The sequence below is a fragment of the Paralichthys olivaceus genome, chromosome 16 (genome assembly GCF_024713975.1).
Source record: "Paralichthys olivaceus isolate ysfri-2021 chromosome 16, ASM2471397v2, whole genome shotgun sequence".
In the NCBI taxonomy this organism is placed as follows: Eukaryota; Metazoa; Chordata; class Actinopteri; order Pleuronectiformes; family Paralichthyidae; genus Paralichthys; species Paralichthys olivaceus.
In genome coordinates, this window is record NC_091108.1 from 2,441,033 (window position 1) to 2,461,789 (window position 20,757).

General features: G+C 42.5%; 2 protein-coding genes and 1 long non-coding RNA gene across 4 annotated transcripts; 1 reads left to right on the forward strand and 2 right to left on the reverse strand.

Moving 5' to 3' along the window:
* Position 1: 1 nt before the first annotated feature.
* On the reverse strand, positions 2-4,324 carry LOC138405055 (uncharacterized). Its single transcript, XR_011238713.1, has 3 exons — positions 4,187-4,324; positions 3,203-3,309; positions 2-116 (listed from the first exon to the last, which is right to left on the reverse strand). It is a non-coding gene; the product is annotated as an uncharacterized lncRNA (long non-coding RNA).
* Positions 4,275-16,792, forward strand: nectin4b (nectin cell adhesion molecule 4b). 2 transcript variants are annotated; one of them, XM_069510934.1, is made up of 11 exons: positions 4,275-4,677; positions 8,005-8,205; positions 8,303-8,470; positions 10,405-10,683; positions 11,991-12,108; positions 13,988-14,139; positions 14,406-14,571; positions 14,657-14,732; positions 14,977-15,036; positions 15,146-15,346; positions 15,680-16,792. In XM_069510934.1, exons 1-11 carry the CDS (start codon positions 4,638-4,640, stop codon positions 15,929-15,931), a joined length of 1,713 nt encoding a protein of 570 aa, XP_069367035.1. In that variant the 5' UTR covers positions 4,275-4,637; the 3' UTR covers positions 15,932-16,792. The 2 variants fall into 2 exon arrangements, with proteins under 2 accessions (XP_069367035.1, XP_069367034.1); XM_069510933.1 differs by having other exon boundaries at positions 4,276-4,677; positions 15,644-16,792.
* Positions 16,789-20,579, reverse strand: LOC109643011 (uncharacterized). The gene is made up of 2 exons (XM_020108004.2): positions 19,595-20,579; positions 16,789-19,203 (listed from the first exon to the last, which is right to left on the reverse strand). The coding sequence occupies exons 1-2, from the start codon at positions 19,923-19,925 to the stop codon at positions 18,290-18,292; spliced, it is 1,245 nt and encodes a 414-aa protein (XP_019963563.2). The 5' UTR covers positions 19,926-20,579; the 3' UTR covers positions 16,789-18,289.
* Between the last annotated feature and the right edge of the window lie 178 nt (positions 20,580-20,757).

Consider the following 20,757-nt stretch of genomic DNA (forward strand, 5'->3'; position numbering starts at 1 on the left):
TTTGTTTCCTGGCCGTCTTTGATCACCTTTGAAGAACTGATGATCGCGCAGGAGTGGATTCTCTTTTGTGGTCTTGTGACAGGGTCAGACTGGTCGCCTGAAGGTTTCTGTTCCCACTGTTGAAATAGACACAGAAAAGTTTACACAAGACTTTGATAGAGGAACTCATCTGAAGAGGGGGACGGCAGTGTGGCAGGCGTGTGGTTTCACAGCCTCGAAACGGACAGAGAGCTGCGGACTTCCTGCTCGCTGCTGTTACAGCTCACTTCAGAGGGTTTTCTTCGATCTCACGGACGACAGAGCGACAACGACCCAGACCCTCCATTTCATCTGCATCCCCCCCCCCCGGTAGGTAAGATCATCCCCTCTCTGATGCTCAGTCTCACCTGTGCTGCTCGTGATTAGTAAAGTCGTTTCTCTCAGCTCTTTAGTTTGATGATAAAAATCTTTGAATCTCGAATGGATTTCTAAAAAGCCTGTTGCACTGAAACGCTGCCTGACGACGATGATGAGTGATGAAGGTTGTGATGGTTTCTGTGCAGAGGCCATTGAAGACATGAACGTATGTTACATCCTGGATGGGATCCTCATCGTCTACGGTCTCATCCTGACCGTCTTATACTGCAGACTGAAGGTAGGACAAAGAGGAACAACAGACACCACCACGATGAATGTTAGACCACAGGATATCAGAAGATGGTCGAATGTGCACAAGAAAAATATAATAAAACAAAACATTTACATGCAACATTTCAAGACTCTAGATCAAAATTTATCTGGTTTATCAGTTTATAAAAAATGTAGGTCACATCAGAAAATTATGTCACGCTTAGTTTCTCCATAGTTCTTTAGAAGCTAAGTGGAGATATGACTTCCTCTAAATTTCTCTAGAGAAATGACTAACTCACACATTGGATTGTAAATTAAATCTAAATATCAAGTGAATCATTTTTTTTTTTTTTTTTTGACAGATGGGTCCAGCCAACGAAAGCCCCAAGGTAAAAACAAAAGTAATATATTTTGACTTTTAAAATCTAAATGCATAATAGAGTGAAATGTCATTTGGCAAAAATATATTTATCTGTAAAGCTTCGGCATAATTTCTGTGGCATTTCACGGTTTCTGTTTTAGAATTAAACCTCACTCTGCCATTTCCTGTGGGCTCGAGCTGAACGCCGACCTATATTATTTACACACTCACAGTTTCCACCACCTTCACACCAAGTGTCCCATTCTACTTCCTGTTTCAAACGTGAACAATTACTTTGAATTGGTCTTCAAATGAGAAAAGAGGACGTTGATGTTTCAGCACAATGTCACATTTATTAAGAAACGGTTGCTTCAGATTATCTCTGTGAACTTTGTCCACTCCACAGAAGCAGCCGGCTGAGGGCATCTATGCGGTGAGATTTCTTTTAACTTGAAATTGGCAGATGATGGAAAAGTTTACAACACAACGTTAAAGGATGTTTATTTAAATTCACTCATTCACTCGTGTGTGTGTGTGTGTGTGTGTGTGTGTGTGTGTGTGTGTGTGTGTGTGTGTGTGTGTGTGTGTGTGTGTGTGTGTGTGTGTAGGGTTTGAACACTCCCTGTAACGACACATATGAGACCATCGGGATGCAGAAGAAGCCGGTTGTCTGATCAGTGTGAAGACGATGCTGAGAACAAAAACATTTACTGTATATTTTGTTATTTCGACTTGTGGCGGGCTTGTGCATTGTCTTTCTTAACATATATATATTTATATATATATTTTTCTTTCCATCCATCTCTGCGTGAAAAGATCTGCTATGAAATGCTAAAACTAATAAGCTAATGTAAATGTCATGTGGGAGAGTTTTCACTGTGTTTTACAGCAGTTCTTTTTTATTTTTTGTGTCTGTTCATTTGTTAGAAACATGGAGACAAATCTTATCCTCACAACGAGGGCTTCAGCAAATCAATGTTTTTTAATCAGCTGATTGTCTTTTCAATTTATTTTAATAAATGTCTGAAACGAATGAAAAGTTCCTTAAGTCCCTAAGTTATTTTCTTTGTCCAGAATCTAAAGGAGGAAAAACAGACAGATAGAATCTAGAATGAATAAACCAGACCAAAAGTTTTAAATTACACATTTTCTGCTGATTGACTAATTAATTATTGACAAGAATCTACCTACAAATTGATCTGATTCATCCAAATCCTATTTTATAGGCTTTTCATAATCACCCAAACCTCTTGTTTCACAGTTTTTCACTCAACAAGCTTCAATTGTGTGTAAATGTTTTGATTTGGTTTCATGTCTACTGTTGAAAATCTTGATTATTGCAATTAAACAACCAAAAACAACAACATTTGAATGTTTTATATTCATGTGAGATTCTTTGTGGCAATGCATTTGAATTTCATCACAATAAAATGGGAAAATCTAAAAATAAATCTATTTAGATTTTCCAAAATAAAAGTCTCAGTTAACCAGAAACAAGTGTTGTGAGTCAGTTTGAGAATCCAGGTGGTTAAAAATATAACATCGTAATAAATAAATAATAGTCACACATTTCTTTTTATGTCTCGGATCAGTCGCAGCACCAGAGGGCATCACACACTGTCACTGTGAAAACACTTTAATTATATAACTGAAAACATTCTCAGAACAGACGAGCCTGCGAGCCGTTTCCCCCGAGGCTCTGCTCAAACAACACTCACACACACACACACACACACACACAGAAACTGCTCGACTGTTGCACCACAATCAACATCACCACAATACACAATGTTTAGGGTCACGATTTTCTTTTGAACGCAGCATTTATCAGCATATAAATATACATGTTTTCAGAGTTATTCATATTCTCACTGATTCTTTTAAACATGTGAAACTTTCCTTTCCTTGCCACAGGGTAAACACACGACTCTGAATGAACCTGTTTGTTCCTTGTGTTTGCTGCTGCTGTTTGTTTTATTCTGGATTATTCCAGTAAACGATCAGCTGGGACTTGTTGTATTGTGAGCTGTATATTTTGGAGATAGAAAAGGTCTCATCTTAATCCACCATCTCACACAGCTACTTTACATGCATGTGGATCAAGCTTTCTTTTGTCTGGGGTTTTATCTGTGAAGCGTCTCCCTCCGCTGACAGTGACTCATGCAGGTAAACAGAAAGACGCCAGCATCTGCCTGTCCCGCAAATACTGTCTGTATATTCGGGAGAACTTACCCGAACAATCACGCTGTGTCACGTCCCTCTGGGAAAGTCGACTTGTGACTGACGTTTGATTTATCTCCTGGTGATGATATCACCAATCCATCAACATTCATTTGTATCTGTACACAAAAGACACTGAAATGAGGCAATAACCCCTAAAGTCACATTTTTAATATCCAACATGAAACTGCAGATGAATTTGACTTCACACACAAACTCAAGCGAGAATCGTTCCCATCTGTTTATGTAGCTGTCCTCCAAGAAAAGCATCATTACATAAGTAATTATATTCAATTTGATTAGTTGGATATTTTATCTTGATGAGTCTGTGTTATAGTGCTGAAAAAACTTTGAATGATGATTAAGTAAAGAACTGGTTTATCATTACTGAGCCAAAAGATAAAAACTAAAAGTCTGTCCCTGATTTAATACAACACAAACAACACAGCACCAAAACATGTCACTCAAATTCTAACGAATCGAATTGTGCAATACCTGTTTTCTACCTGTATCATTTCAATACCACAGACGTGCAGTCCTTTTTAACACATATATAAAATATACATGGTATGTATTACTTAAAGGTCCAGTGTGTAAGATTCAGGGAACTATTGGCAGAAATGTAATGTAGAATAATCCTCATGATGTTTTCACTAGTTCTTTTCATCTAAACTGTATGAATTGTAGTTTTCTTTACCCCAGAAAAGGCCCTTTATATTTAAATACTTTATATTTAAATACTTTATATTTACATGGAGGGGACCCTCTCTACGGAGGCTGCCATGTTTTTTTACATTAGTCCAGACTGGACAAACTAAACACCTTTTGAGTTTTCATGACAACCGAAGCTGCCACAGGTTCTTCTTCATGTTTGGAAAGAGAGGGGGGGGAGGGGAGTGTGCAATTTGACTTTAAATAAAGATGGACGACGTCATTTTCTTTATAATACGACAAGGCTCAATGCTCAGGTACAGAAATCTAAAGTGTCCGACTCACCTGAACGCAGCATCCCCATGTGGGCGCGTCGTGCAGCGCGGATGGGCGGGGCCTGCAGACAGGTGTCCAGAGTCCACCTGAGCTTCTTCTTCTTCTTCGTCTCTGTGCGTCACTGACACTCACACTGCGCTGTTTGCTCTCTGCTGCTCTGTGTTTCTTATTTTCCTCCATAATTCAAACTGTGTCTTTATTTACTCCCTGCTCAGCTGTTTCTCCTCCTCCTGCTCCTCCTCCTCCTCCTCCTCCTGCAGCTGCGGCCTCGACATGAAGTTCAGACCCTTCACAACTTCCTGCACCAAACTTTGCTGTCGGCAGTGAGCATCACTCTGAGGAGACCTCCTGTCCCACCTGCCGGAGCCACAGATCGATCATGGGAGCTGATCAACCCCCACAGGAGTAACAGGAGTAACAGGAGGAGGACCACACCGCAGGTTTAGTTCCAGGAGCAGAGATGGAGTGTGTGAGGAGTTTGACTCTGCTCCTTCTGTTCGGTGAGTGATTCCGTGTCGTTGAACACACGACCTCGGGGTCAGTGCTGCTTCATTCAAACTGTGGTGCACGTTCGACTTTCACTGGATAGAAACTTACACTTCATCTTAGATCATCATGAAAACACTGAAGTGAAACTTTAGTAACTTTCAGGAGCTTTTTAGGATCTTTAAGTGTTTGAGTAAAGTTTGTATAGACTTAAAAAAACCCTTAGAGGCCCTGTGTGTGTGTGTGTGTGTGTGTGTGTGTGTGTGTGTGTGTGTGTGTGTGTAAATATGTTCATGTTTCATTTATACATTACAATACACTGTGTATGTGGTCAAAAGTATCTGGACGTGAAGAGGTGTCCAGATACTTTTGGCCATACTTTGTAAACTGTAATGTATTGTGAATTAAACAACACTCACAACAATCAACGTGGCCAAAAGTATCTGGACACCAGGTCGGTTGGGCCTCTGATTTCCAGCCCTCGCCACATAGCACAGCAGAAGGAGGTGTCTGGATACTTTTGGCCATACACTCTATACATTAATGTATATCGTGAATCAAACAACATGAAAACATTTTCCCGTCGATGGATAATCAATGTGCTCATAAATAATTGGGCAGCTCTCTCTTTGGTTTGGTTCAGGCCTTTAAATCCGCTGAGGTGAAATCCTAACGATGTTCAAAACCAGTGTCTGAAATCTGAAAAGAGAAACTTCTCTTTAAAGATTTAAGATTTTATATACGTACGAAGAATCAGCTTCTCACGTGGCCTTAAAAACATTAGGGACCATTGTTGTGTGCTTCCAACCTGGACAGGCCCTTTCTTATTTCAACGACATGAATCAACCCCCGTGTGCCAGGTCCTTAAAGAAAAAGTTTTCCTTTAACATCCGGCACTTTAGTCTGGATCTCAGACACTGTGCCAGACCTGATCACCCGATATCTGTGCTGGACCTCACAAACGCTCCTGTGGCTGGGTGGGTGGGTGGGGGGGGGGGGAGAACATGAGAAGGTTGCAGCCTGTGGATTTGGAATAAGCCGTTTGACAATCGCCCGTGGGTTTAATCCTGAGGTGTCCACATTCTTTGATCAGCTCGTCCCCGCACAGACAGAAGCGTTGTGACAGAATGCAGCTCGGTCACATTCTTACTCCTCCAATCAGAACTTCTTGCCCAATCCGTCTCTTCCTGTGCCTGTGACTCACTCATGTGGACTCCTTGATGAATCGTGAAACTCGTCGGAGGTCACGGATCAAACCGAGGGGCTGGAGCTCCGTGTTGATCCAATTAAAAGTCACTCTTTTAATGACCATATTCACCTGCAGCCTCCTCAGGTGTGATTGAGTTACTGCCGTCCTGAATGAACAGGAAAAGCTTGAATGGCAGCCTTGTGACATTCAAGTGAACTCGAGTTTTTGTGTCTGTGTGTGTTTAAGTCTTTCTCTCAGTTTGACGTTTATCTCACTTGGTGCTCTCACCTCTTCATTCCTCTGTTTTTTTTTTCTGCCTCTTTCCGTCGTGTCACTTGAATGAATGATTCGAATGATTCTCTCTCGCCAACACTGCTCTCCTTTGTTGCTCGGATTCAAACTTTTGTTTCCCATCCTCTCTCCCTGTCGCCACGTTTTGTCGATGGGTCCTTGCTTCACTTTATCTGTGGGAGTTTGTGTCCCCTATCAGCTCCGTCTGTCTAATCATTATCAAAGCTCATGAATCAGTAACCAAACAAAAAGTGTTCACCTCAGAAATCAAAGGGGAATGTTTGGTTTTTCCTGTTTGCGGTGTGGATGTGTTTCTCTCTCACTTCCCTCAGTCCCACGGTTTGATGTGGACTCCCTGTGAGATTAACCTCAGTCGCTCTCCGTCATTAGTCGACGCTGACGCATTGATGATAGTGAATCACCTCACGGATCCGAGTCGATACCTTTGCTGCCTTTATTTTTACTGGAGCTGTAAAAAGTGATTGTTGTGTTTTTACTCATGTCTGTTAGTTTCTGTATTTACTACTACTACTACTACGACTACTACTACTACTACTACTACTACTCCTACTACTACTACTACTACTACTCCCCTACTTTGCTGGGGGACGAGTCCTGGGCCTGAGAAGGACCCAGAACATTTAGGTGGTTTTGAAATCACTTTCTTCAGCTCTGTTTTATGAGAAATAAATAATCTAGGTTATCAGATCAAGTCTATCTCTCTATCTCTGTCTCTCTATCTCTCTCGCTATCTCTCTTTCACTATCTCTCTGTCTCTCTTTCTCTCTTTCTCTCTATCTATCTATCTATCTATCTATCTGTATATCTGTCTCTCTCTCTGTCTCTCTCTCTATATATATATCTATCTATCTATCTCTCTCTCTCCCTCTCTCTCTCTCTATCTCTATGTAAGCATGACGGACAATAACAACATTGAGAATAATTAATTTGAAATAATACAGAATTGATAACTGCCGATATGTCAACATCCATAAAATACTGTTGAGCGTTTGATGGAAGATGAAAACTACTTGGACGTATGAAAGACGGATGAAACCCTGAATCCTTCCAAGATTCGTCCAAACTAGAAACATCCTCATGATGTCATAAAAAACATAAAGCAGTCCTCCATGAAGTGTTGAAACAGAATCATCCCAAGGATTCAGGAATCATGACTTTGACAGAGTGAAGATTGAAGCATGTCACTGTGTCGCTGCAGCTCTTCACCAGCTCCTGCAGCAGACACTTCTAAACACTGAGCTCTAATGAAAGCTCTATTGTTCAGGTCTTTATCTCCGTGGCGTCGCGGCAGGAAGATCGGCGTCAAACCTTCATTCCTCCGTCCTGTCCGTCCTCTGTGGAGCGTTTGTGTTTTCTCTGCGTCTCAGTGTCAACACACAAGCAGGGTTCGGTCCAGAGGCGACCGCCCGCAGGCGTGACTGAGTTTAAATGTTTGTCTGTCTACACATAAAGCGTGTTTGGGGTAAACCTCACCTCTCAACAACATCTCCTGCCGGCCTCAAAAGGAAGAGTTTTATAGACGAGGGATGGATGGAGTTGTTTTTTTAGGAAATGAAAAAGTAAAATGGATTAAAAATATTCTGGATCTGTACTTTTGTCGAAATTTGTTCCAAAATCATTCCTCGTATTCATGTTTTATTCAAGATGAACTGTAATAAGCTCAAAGCTCAAAACAAAAATAATCTAAAATACTAAATATCCCATCAGCTCCCGGTCACTGCATAAACTGAATAATACGTTTTTAAACCAGTATGTTTATCAATTATTTGATCAATGAAATGTGAAAAATAATAGTGATCCCATAAAATTCTAGCTTTTCTTCTTCTCCCTCCCTCCTCAGTGGTGAGGGGGCACAGTGACTTTGTGGAGCCTCCTCAGCCCGACACCTCCCTGCGCTCGCTGGCAGAGAGTCAGACCAGGCTTCCCTGCCGCTACCAGGCGGAGGAGGGGGAGAAGGTGGTGCAGGTCACCTGGCACAAGGAGCTCAAGGACGGCAGCAAGGACCAGATCATCACGGCCCACTTCGCTGAGGGCCACACAGGTATAACCTGCGGAGTCTGGGTTCCTGCGGAGGAATCGAACCTCTATCTGTCTGTATCTTGGACGTATATCAGCCCTGGTCTGTTTTCTGTTCTCAGAGTTCGGGCGTTACTCCGGTCGGGTGAAGTTCGAGAGCAGCAGCCCCACAGAAAACTCGGCTCTGCTCATCCCCAACACAGAGGAGTCGGACGAGGGCAGCTACATCTGCCACATCTCCACCTTCCCCAACGGAAACTTTGAGAGGCGCATCACGGTGACCGTCTGGAGTAAGACTCATCCTCCTCTTCCTCTCTCTTCTTCTGCACACTTTTCTAATCCCAGCTGCTGCTGTAATGACATTTAACTAAAGGATGAACCGGTTTGAAACTTTTTTTAATTTCTTTTGAGTTTATAGTAGTTTGAGTTAAACCTCCATCATATCTACACATTTTTACATTGAACCTTTGTTATATTTCTATTCATTTAATTTATATTGCACCACACTGTTCTTTGGCACTGAGTATTGAGGATCTCCTTCTTCGCCATCACAGTAGTCGTGGGAATGTTCGTTCTCCTCGAAGTAAAACCTGCAGCGATGAATTTCAGCTCTTAACGACTTTCTCATCGTACTGCCAGTCATCAGCGGTGACGGCTCCCGGCAGAGAGAGCGTGTCCGAACACGTCGCACGCACCAACACACGAGTAATTGACCACGGAATTCCTTTCACTCTTTAAACAACATTCAATGTACACACACACACACACTGTCCATACATCATTAAAACCTGCAGATCCAGATTTTTATTAATCCCACTTAAATACAAGACTTTCTTTTAAAACCTTATCTTGTCATTATATCGTACCTTTATCGTCATTATATTGTACAGAATTAACACATTCAGTAGTGCTGCTCCTGTTTGGTGTATAAAAGTTTTATAAAAGTTAAAAAGAAAACATTTCTCATGCAATTAAAAACCTAATTTAGATTAAAAACACAACCAGATATAGAAAAGTGTAGATTAAAACCTGATATAACATAGTTTCTGTAACTTTATTTGTGTCTGAGGTTTATTTACTAAGTTCCTGTGAGTCAGTGAGAGCCCATCCCACACACCAGCTGTCAATCAAACCCTGTGGGCGGTACCGTGACGTCGTGTGTTTTGGGGGTTTCTGTCTATGAAGCTCAGGTGCTGCCCTTGTCTTTGTCTGTTAATCCACGAAATCTGCTGCTGCTAATTCTAACTACGTGTTTTTCGTTCCCTCCTGCGTTAATAATCCAAACAACAGCAGGAGGAACCAGACGCTGTGTGTTTAGGACAATAGAGGCCGTCACCATCGGGGCGTGAATCTCAATCATGTCAAACCTGTTGGTGACTGAGAAAACAAAAATGTATTTATGTGAAAATATCACATGTGACATTTGCCCTCTTGCAAAATAGTCTCGTTGCGCAACTCTGATGAAGTTTGTGTTAGAGTTGCATCATTTCTCTTGTGTTTCTAATAATTGTGAAGAATGTCTAATATTTACATTTCTTTTACTCTTGATAGTTTGATTGATTATTTCTCTCTGATCCAGGATGTTTTAGGTCTTTCATATCTTTTTATTCTTACCTGATCCTCAACCTGACATCTGTCCATTACCCACACATGCAGAAACACTGTGTGAATTCCTGGTTTTAATTGATCTAATTACAGTCAATTTAGATAATTTCAGGTAAAGACTAATAAGCTTTGAACGGGCGTCGGAAAGTATCAATTAAATCTAGATGCCACAACTCCCCCGGCCTATAAGTACATGTTCAGGTTCTCATTTTCAAAAGATTGTCAGGAAATAGTTTTCTCTAAACAATGTTTTTATTGTAGTTTTTACAAGTAGAACATAAAACAGCTCTGTAAGACATGAAAATATAACTCAATCAATTGATACAGAAACATTATATTGCATCATAGACAAACTTCTTTCAGAAAGGTGGAAAAATAAATATTTGGAGCCCGGAGAGAATTATTATTTTTTTACTTAAATTATAATATTGAATTTATTTTTATGCAGCAATTTAAAAAAAACAATTTAAATTGTTCTTTAAAGGTGATTCATTTTTTTTTAAATACATGAGATTATGTCTAATTTAAATAAAAGGCTTATTCTTTACAGATTTAGCACAGTCATATGCAGCTGTAATTAAATGCACCTAAAGTCTCCACGTTCCCTCTCTTCTCTCAGTTTTACCCATCTCCTCCCTGGACCCTGAAATCCTGGTGGAGGGCCAGTCGTACCGTGTGGCGGCCGCTTGTCGAGCGATGGGTCGCCCGCTTCCTCTTCTCACGTGGGACACCGAGCTGCCGGGCCAGTCCCAGAACCGCAGCAGCAAGGCCGGGTCCGTGTCCAGCTACTTCTCCCTGCACCCGCTGCGCAGCATGAATGGTAAAAAGCTGGACTGCTTGGTGTCGCATCCTGGTCTGGACGGACCCCGCAGGATATCACACCGCCTGGAGGTTCAGTGTGAGTGTGACGATGATGATGATGATGATGGTGGAGGTGATGATGATGATGATGATGATGATGATGATGGTGGAGGTGATGATGATGATGATGATGATGATGATGATGATGATGATGAAGTTGATGATGGTGACGATGATGATGATGATGGTGGAGGTGATGATGAAGGTGATGATAATGGATGGATGGATAGATGGATGATATATAGATGGATAGATGAATGGATAGATAGATGGATGGATTGATAGATGGATAGATGGATGGGTGGATTATAGATGGATGGATGATGGATAGATGGATGGGTGGATTATAGATGGATGGATGGATGATAGATGGATGGATGATGGATAGATGGATGGATGGATGGATGATAGATGGATGGATAGATGGATGGATGGATGGATGGATGATGGATAGATGGATGGATGGATGGATGGATGGATGGATGATAGATGGATGGATGATAGATGGATGGATAGATAGATGGATGATAGATATTTCTTTTGAAAGTATGATATCATCCTTTAGTTCCTTTGTGCACTGCATTGTGGGAAAATAGGCAAATCAAGTGTTTTGCTTTATGTAGTATTAATTTTGAACACTTTTTTTTTTATCTGCTCCAAGCATGACTCATTATGTTTTGACTTCATATCTTTCACATTCCCTCCCTCTCCTGGTTTTGAATGTTTCCCTTCATCCCTTGAAATATTATTTTTATGTTGCACCACTCGACTCTCGCAGCAGCCAAAGTACACATAACATCAGTGTGTTTCATGAGGCGTGGCAGAGAGTTGGCTTCGACATGAACAGAAACTCCGACACTAAATGTCGTTATCATGAATGTTATCATCTACGTCTCTGCTTTAGCTGTAAAAATGTTTGTGGTAAAAAAATATGTGGGTGCACTCAGCTCGAAATATGGATAAATACAAAGGACAGCAATGTTTTGGAATTCATTGTGTTGTCATTGTGTTAAGTATGGAATCAGGCCACAGTGTTCAGTTCTCCACTGGGTTCCTTCCCACTCAAGGTAAAGTCAACCAATTAAATATATTTACCCTCTGGATCCACGGTCAACATTTGTTCAGCTCAACCTTCTGTCCGTGAAAATAACCAGACTAAACATTAGACGATATTGGCAGGTCGGATCCCTCGCTGACAAAATGTTTGAGTAAAACGAAGCCACCTGAACTTCAGATCCTCCAGGCCTCTGCTAGGGAAATCACGTCATACAGTCTTTTCTCTTTGCTGCACCATCTAAACACTGAGGTGAATATTTTGTGTTCACGTGTGTGTTTCTGTGTCAGACCCCCCAAATGCCACCATCACCACGGCCTCAGGAGACTGGTTCGTGGGTGCGGAGAACGCTGAGCTGGTGTGTGACAGCGGAGGACACCCCAAACCTCAGAACATCACCTGGATACGGTACCGTCATCCGCCGTGTGCATAACAACATCTCTGGGTTAACTCTCAGTCTGGCTGCCAGCAAGACTGTGACAATTACATGCTAATTCAGCACAGTGTAATTCTATCTGTGCCGCTAAATTGCTCTTTACATGGCACTGGAATGAGACTGAAAACATGCATAAGCCACTTATGCCAACACGCATACACGTAGAGGAGACACCGGAGAACAGCCAAGACGTGTGCATGAGTCTGAAGGAGGGCGCCCCTCTCTCCTCTCGCTCAATTCAGTGCACAATAAAAAGCTGGTGTCGCGTTGCGCAATTCAAAGTTGTAAAAAGAGGGAAAGAGACAATTTTCACACGAGGGAGGGAGCGAAGCTGCGTTAGGAAGAGCAGGAGACGCACGCTAAGCTCTTAATCATAGTGCCATGCTTTAAATATCACTGTAATGCCTGGTAAAACACCGGGTCTGCGCTTTAATTAGAGACACTGCACCAGCCATTACAGACACCACTGTGCACACAACGATCGAATGTTGTGTGCTGAGTGAGGGATATTTCAGCCCCCGAGACGATGCTGAAATATTACGATTATTCAGGATTAAACGTTGCAGCGGCACAGACCCTCAGTGATAGAAACCCTCACTACTGTTGCTCAAACTCAGAGAGGCTTGTTTTTGAGTTGAAGAAGTGGTTCAGCATTTGGAATGAGCAATTAATTGATTTGATGAAAGGCAAACAAGTTTTCGGAGATTTTGTAAAAGCTGGACGCTGCCTCTCCAGGTTTAGTTTTGTCTCTGGGGCCAGAAAGACAGAGAGAGACTCGTCCCATACGATGGTTCATAACGTATAGAGTAGATCTGATATATAAATCCTTCAGTGCCTCATAAACCAACAGCAGTATTTTGAAGTCAAAGAATATTCATCAATTAAAGCAAAAACAAAAGAGTTTGACATTTAGAGAAATGCATTTTTTTGCTTTCTTGCCAAGAGTAAGAAGAGATCGATACTACTCATCGTACCTGTCCGTCAGAAACGAAGCTATAGGCGACTGAAGGTTAATGTAGCGTTAAGACTGAAAACTGACAGCTACACGTCCCTCCAGCTCCTCTAAAGCTCAGTCATTATCTCCATTATAAGCTTTTTCTCTTCTCGTCTTTTCGTTGCAGCTGAATTTACACTTTCAGTTTAGAGAGCGGACAGATTGAAATCTTTCTTGGCTGCTAAACTCGTACTACTTACTTCCAATCTGTATCATTTTCAAAGATCTACTTGGTGTCAGATGCAATCTCCACCTGTGACTCTGGTATAAAAGGCTGGCTGGAGAAGCTAGGTGGGGTTTTTTTTTTTTTTTTTAAAAGAAAAGAAATGTGAGCTGGCTCCTGTTCAGGGGCTAAAGCAGCAGTTAAATAGCTGCTGCAGCACAGTGAAACCAGAGGCAACATGAGCCCTCTCAGTGGACCTGATCAGAAACTGCCTCTCCATTATGTGGCCTGCGACGTCTCCGGCTGCACAGTGTGGCACTCTGGACTTGCTTAAATCCCCCAAACCTGGTATTAACCCCGTCTATTCACATCAATGGGCTTGTAAGCCCAGCAGGTTTTGGTTCAGGTGCATGTAAATTGGTGGTTACACAGCGCGGTGACCCTGATCCCCTGCAGCTCTTATTCTTCGGTCGTGCAAACCACTTGTTGCGTTAGGCTCTGTTGCTTCAGAGCAGATCCCATCAGATATTCGTGTGTTTCCTTTAATTGAAAAGCAGGTTTCACTTCATTCGTCTAAATTTCTCAATAACTAAAATGAGTCACAGCTATTGTTTTTCTTGTCACCGGTGAGTCACAGGTTTCTGTTTCTGTGAATTGATGATGACCTTCTTCTGATTTCTGCGATGATCCTCAGGAGGGGAGGAGCTCTTCCAGATGGGGTGTCTGTGGTCGGAGGAAAGCTTGTATTCGGGCGGACCCTCCGCTCGAATGACACCGGGGTCTACGAGTGTGTGGCCGTGAACATTGTAGGAGTAGGAAAAGCAGAGTATTCACTGAAAGTAGCAGGTAAAGCCCTCAGCCTGGTTTTATTGATATTTTAGAAGGAGAGAATGAGGTGATTTAAACTACAAATTGAGATTTAAACTAAAACTAAATCCTGAGCATATTCTCATTTTTAATCGTGCAGATTTGCTGCCCCCTTGTGATGGATTGAAGGCGTGAACGTTAACTCAATAAGGACTAGAATTGCTGCATGAAAGATGTAACCACAGTTTTATTTGTGTGCCTGTGTGAAATGCATCATTATTTAGTTTTTGTCGTTTTTCTTTCAGACAAATCTCAACGTAAGGTCGTCCCCTCTGACGATAACCTGCTGCTGATCATCCTCGGATCCTCGGCCGCAGCTCTGGTCCTGGTCCTGATCGTTGTCGTCCTGCTCGTCAACCGCTACCATCGCCACAGAAACAAAAATCTTGAGAGGCAGCTCACTGAAAAAACGTGAGCGGAAACACAAGAAACTAGTGTCACTGTAATAAGAACCTTTAAATCAAACCCTCTAAACGTGTTCTCTCTTTTTCCCCAGGGACGAAATTAACAGCCTCTCCAGACAAGCCTCTTTCAGGCGACTGAACTCCGTTAGCACAGACCCCAGAGTGCAGGTAAGAAACACTTAGAGACAACAATAACCTGCAGGATGTCGACAAACCAGGTCAACACATCCGCCAATGGCCAGGCGTGGCCAGGGTGGAGCTGCTGGCAAGTCAGCAGCTACATCTGCCGTGGTGGCCGATGATTACAGGCTGCAGCTGCTTCTAACAAATAGCGAGCAGAGTTCATAAACTCACACTGATCATCTTCTTGTGTGATAACCTTTTGTGTTCTCTCTTTCTTTAAATATTCCAGCCTGAAGATTACGCTCTGCTCAGAGTCGACAGCAGGATGAAGAACAGCCAAATGTCCCTGGTGAGTTTCTCAATGGGAATAATAATAATAATAATAATACATGAGAAGAGTCCTCGGAGACAACTGACCGCTGTTGTCAGTGTTGTGACTGTCTTCTCGCCGCCTGCAGGAGCGGCCCAACTACAAAGGCAGCCAGTCCACGCTGGGCGGCAAGTGGGGTCCCCCGGGGGGAGTGGAGGTGGACGAGCTGGGACGTCCGGTCGTCTGGCACGACGGCAGGGAGAGCCTGAGACAAAAGGAGATGGACGGAGAGAAGGAGGAGCGCAGGAGGAGGGTGGAGTCGTATTTGAAGAGCAGCAACATGTCGCTGGTATGTTTGGGAGTTCGTGTGTTGAGTTTCGTTTGTAATGTGTCACACGGTGTTTAATTTGAGTTGTCACAGTCGGACGGAGTCATGGAGACGAAAGGATGACAAACAAAAACTGACTCACACACGTGACGCTGTAGCTACAGACGTCCTCATCCGCTGTTTTATGTTTATGTAGTGGGACTGAAAAGTAACTCCAGTAAACACATCACAACCCGATGTGCTCCTGATTGAGCACATTTTTATTTTTAGATGATTTTACAGGTCTGTATTTGGCAAAATGTCTTGCTTTACCTACAGGACTCAGGTCTCCCTTCATCCCTGGTTCCCCTGAAGGTCCAGCAGGAGGAAGGGCCCAGAGAGCCGGACCTCGGCCACCTCAGGGAAGGCGACTCTCCACGTGTGGAGGACTGGGCTCCCACGCAGTCGGTAGAGGAGGAACAGGAGGAGGATGAGGGCGACGACGGCAGCAGCTCCTACCAGATCTCAGAGGCGCTCACCAATCACTTCTACTTCAGCAAAGGAGTCCTCAGACCCAGGCCACACTCCAACGCCATTCTGCTGCATCCCAGAGGACAGATGATCTAGACCGCAGACTCTGCTCATGTGGCGAGACAGCGTCTGTCTGCATTCCTGCATGGACGACAATCTTACGTCTTTGTGTGAACAAAACAAACGTGATTACAGACAGCAGCTGGTTAATTTCCCTCAGGCACAACTCAAATACTGAAAATACTTTTCCTCTGGGCTGTCAGATTTTGTTCATTTATTCTAATGCTATAATAATTGGGAATATAATTACTTTTAATTAATTACTTTTTGGCCGTTGTTAAGATACAGAATAGTGGAGAAATAGCCGACAATGAGGGGATAGTGATGATGAACGACACTCTGTTGAACAGCCATCAGGAACTAATTTGGAAGTTTGTGAGAATTATAATCATTTTAAAGAAATAGAGGAAAAGGTGGAGATTTTTAGTTTTCACTCACGACAAACAAAAACTAATTTAAAATACAAGGAATCATGGTTCCTGTTACACAGTGTTTACTATGAGTCCTGTCAGTTTACATCAAAAACATTCAGGCAGGACAATGTGGACAAAGACGGTTTCTAGGCTTTAGTCAAGAGGGAATTCTTCTCAGAACCATATTTTCAGCGTGGATTCACCTGTGGAGGACAACGTAGTGTGTGTTTTTGTATATGTGTGTATTATAAATATGAGGGAGAGATAAAGAGCTATTGTATACTTACAATATTGTTACCTGCAACAAGAGAAAGGCCAAAGAAAAAAAAAGGCCTTTTACCCCGAGGACCAGAACATGGACATGAAAAAGAAACTGGCAAATGAGGAAACGGGGACAAAACCTGCAGGAGATGAACATGTTTTATATCCATCCAGTGTTTTCTATGAAAGTAAAAAAAAAAATTAAAAAAACCTGATATGTAAATGTTGAAATGTTTATTCATAAAAGTACAGCATATGCAGTTTTAAAAAGAAAGTCATGGTTATTTATTAAAACCTGGGACACTTAAGCTTATTTCACCTTGTGTTGGAGGATAAAGGGCAACGCAGACGCATCACAGCGGCTGTTTTAGATTGTAGTGTTTCTCCTCGTTCTCACCTCGAACCTCATCGACTCGGCGCTAACTGAAATAACTGGATACAAGTAGAAAAAAGTGGATTCTCGCAGAGTGGCGTGATGACTTCAGTAATGTTACTGAACGTCCGTAGCAGAGGAATAGTTGGTATATAAGTTGATTTGCTTTCTTGCCAAGGGTTAAGATCTTGTGTATGTATGGTACATAAAAAGAGTAGTGGGCTTCAGAGATGTTGGAAGGAGATGAGTTCGAGACAAGCTTATTCCTCTTTGTTTTAGTCTTGACGCTAAACTAAGACAAACAGCTGCCGACTGAAGATTCACGTTTACCGTCCAGACGTTAAAGTAGAATGAAGTGGTGTAAAAGAAACAAACACACGTGTTTCCCAAGTGAACCAGGCGTGGACGACTGGAGAATGGAAAGTGAATGAGAAAACTATAATGAGATCAGAGTACGTGATCAAACACAACACCAGTCCAACGCCTTCTGATCCATGGATGAGCAAGATCAGTCGACAAGTGATTAAACCACGCTACCTCTGCTCGTCAGCACCAGAAATAATAGAAGGTTGAACTTATCAATAGTGTACAACTCTGTGAAGGCTGCCGGTGCCGGCCCTGCTAACGTTAGCCACTCTTGACAATCCAGCATGAAATCGTTTTTCCCCACAGAAGCTGTGATCTCACGACATGTTGCTCAATTTTGAATGTTTTCTGGTTGTTTTCTTGCTCCTAAGCAAGTTGGAATTTAAATTTACATTCAATGAAAGGGAAATTAGCTGTTTCTGAGCCACTATGACTCATTTCAATCAGCCAGATATTTAATAACAAATTGTCATTTTTCTGTAACCTTAAAGGAGAGCCTGTGTGTAGGATTCAAAGGATGCAGTGGCCTTCAAGTAAAGTAAAAAAAAAATGCCGAAGGTCCTCTCAACAACCAGCGATGTAAGAAAGATGGCAGTGCAACACAGCAGACCCACTCCATGTGTATGTATATCTAATTCAAATACTCATAACACAACAATAGTTTCAGATGCTTATATACTAAGGCAAACCTCATATATATATATATATTTCTGCAGATAGAGCCCCTGAAATCCTACACACTGGACCTTCTAGAAGTCAAACTTCTAAGCTGGAGACCCCTGCCTGTTTTTTAAAATCTGCCTGCCCACTGGATTTAAAAAGAGTTTAAAAATAACGAAGCTATGTGAGTGCACAGTAATATCAGTCAGCTACATTACCTCTCAGTAATATCAAAATATAAAGATAATTTGTTAATTCATCTAGACGTAAATGCCACAGAAATCATTCTTGCTTTTCTCTCATTTTTCAAAATACATCAAATCAAATTGCATTTTGGGATAGAGTCTCTTTGTGAGTCCGCTGATGAGTGCGAAGGTTGCTCCTCTGAGAAAAACACTTGCCACATATATCGCACGTGTACGGTTTCTCTCCTGTGTGAATCCGCTGGTGAATCTCCAGGTGGCTGATACGATCAAAGCTTTTGCCACAGAACGGGCAGATGAACCATTTCTCCTTAATGCGGCGACTCGCCATAGTTTTATGAAACTCCGGGTCGTTTAAGAGGAATAACCTGCTGTCAGAGTTAAAAGTCGACATGTGTTTAGTTTGTTGTTGTTGTTTCTCTGAGAGGAATCTGATGGACACTCCCCTTTCTGGGAGATTTATTGCTTCTCGAGGTTGACTTAGCTGAGGTTGGCTAAAAGTCAAAGGAGCCCTTGATTTGCTCGACGCACCTTGTCCATTATCCATCGCGAACCTGTCAGAATACGCCGTCTCTGCTGAATTATCAAAAATGTCCAAGGCATTTTGAATGAGTAGGATTTCCGAGTCCAGATTTTGCGAGAGCTGCTTTGGTTCAAAAAGGCAGTCCGAGTCCTCGGCAGAGTCGCTGTCTGCCACTGTCACAGACGTCCACTGCTGGCTCTCTTGTTCTTCCAGGACCTCGGCAGGCTGGTGGTTAGGATCCCGCTCGTGGTGACCCGCTCCGTCGTTAACGCTGTGATCAGAGTCCACTAGCCGATCCACAATCTGGACATCGTCCTCATCCTCCAGCTTGACGATTAAGTCTTCGTCATCCATGTCGTCCCTTTGACAGAGGTAAGGCTTGTGCTGCTCACACTGCATCTCTTCTGTCTGAGCGGGTGGTGGTGGTGGTGTGTGATTAGCAGAGGTGTCGGCCTTCTCTCTGACAACCGGATCAGAACACAAGGCCTGGACCGAATCTGCAACAGGCCCTGAAACAACAAAAGCATTTTAATTAAGGTTTATTCATCTTGACACAAAAAAATATTGTAATAATAGACTATTTTGATCTGTGACATGAACATTTTAAAGACACAAAAGTATTTTTCATCTACATGTTTTGTTATGAACACAAAGAATATCTGATTTCAAAGTTGTTGTAACTCAAAATAAGTTTACACAGAAAAACTACATCTAGATAATTTCACTGCAGATTGATCCTTTAGTGAAGCTGTCACACTTTAATGTAGTTTCACTCATGTATAAAAACATTCAGTATGTAGTTCACAGTTAAATAGATAAAGTACTACTTGTAGGGGGGGGGGGGGGAGTTGCAGTGAAGTTTTCAAACATTTACATTTTCTATTTCACGGTCGTCCTTACCGTCACCTGTGGGCAGCAGCAGCAGCGTGTTTGGCTGCTCCCTCTTGGAAGAAGAAGATGCTGAAGATGATGAGGAGGAGGAGGAGGAGGAGGAGAAGGAGGAGGAGGAGGAAGACATATTTGTGGTCTGAGTCAACACTGTCAGTCGCTCGTTTTCCATCAGCATCAACTTTTTGTTCAGGGCTTCGATTTCGCTCTGTCTCCGGCGCAGCTCGACCTGCACGAGGGCGAACCCGTCCTCCCACAGTCTGCTGATCTCCAGCACGGCCGCCTTGGCGAGCGTCTCCATGACCGAGGTTAACTTGCTCTGGAAAGCCGCGCAGTGGGCCATGGTTCCCCCGCAGCGCTGAGACGCCTCTGCCGGCTGTGGCGACGAGGACCCCGGTTGGGGGGGGGGGGCAGGGAGAAGGTGTCGAACTAACTTTGCGAGTCGGTGGGGCAGCGACGCGACTGTCACACTTTGACGAGTCAACGCTGGAGGAGAAAAACATGGAAGTGAAATACAATAGCAACAGGAAATGGGGCGGGGTCACGTGACAGGGAATGTACGGTGTCCGCGAAAGGACAAAATGTGGGAAAATGACAACTTCCGCCAAACTGTCACTGTAAGTTTAAACCTTTTATATACAGTCTATGGTTTAAACACTAATGTAAATAACAACACGTGAGAAGGATTTTACTATATTCTACTGTTTGATTAAACAATTGTTTTCATTTTTAACCCACTGTCAATTACCTCTTGAGTGTGGTTTCAGGTTTTCATTCATTATATATCATTTACCCATTGATGTTGAAACATATAACTAAAAATAAACGTTCAGACAATGTTAAGTGAAGAACGATAGGTGACAGTATCTCGCTTTAGTGGAGCTGTGTGTGCAGCAGTGCTTTTTAATTTTGTCCACTAGGTGATGCTGTATTTCCACGTGATCGTATAAAAGCTGGGGTCCACTGGGAGGAAAAATCCTGATGAAATAAATCTGTCGTTAAGTGTGTTTGCTAATGTATATTTGTATCTGACTTTAAATATGAACTATATGCAATTTATTTAATTTAGCTCACTTTAGTGACTGGAATGAAAACAGGACACAATAAAAAATAGGATTGCCTTGACAGCAACCAACAGAAACACATTAGTGTCAGTGCATGATTGTTTTAAGTGA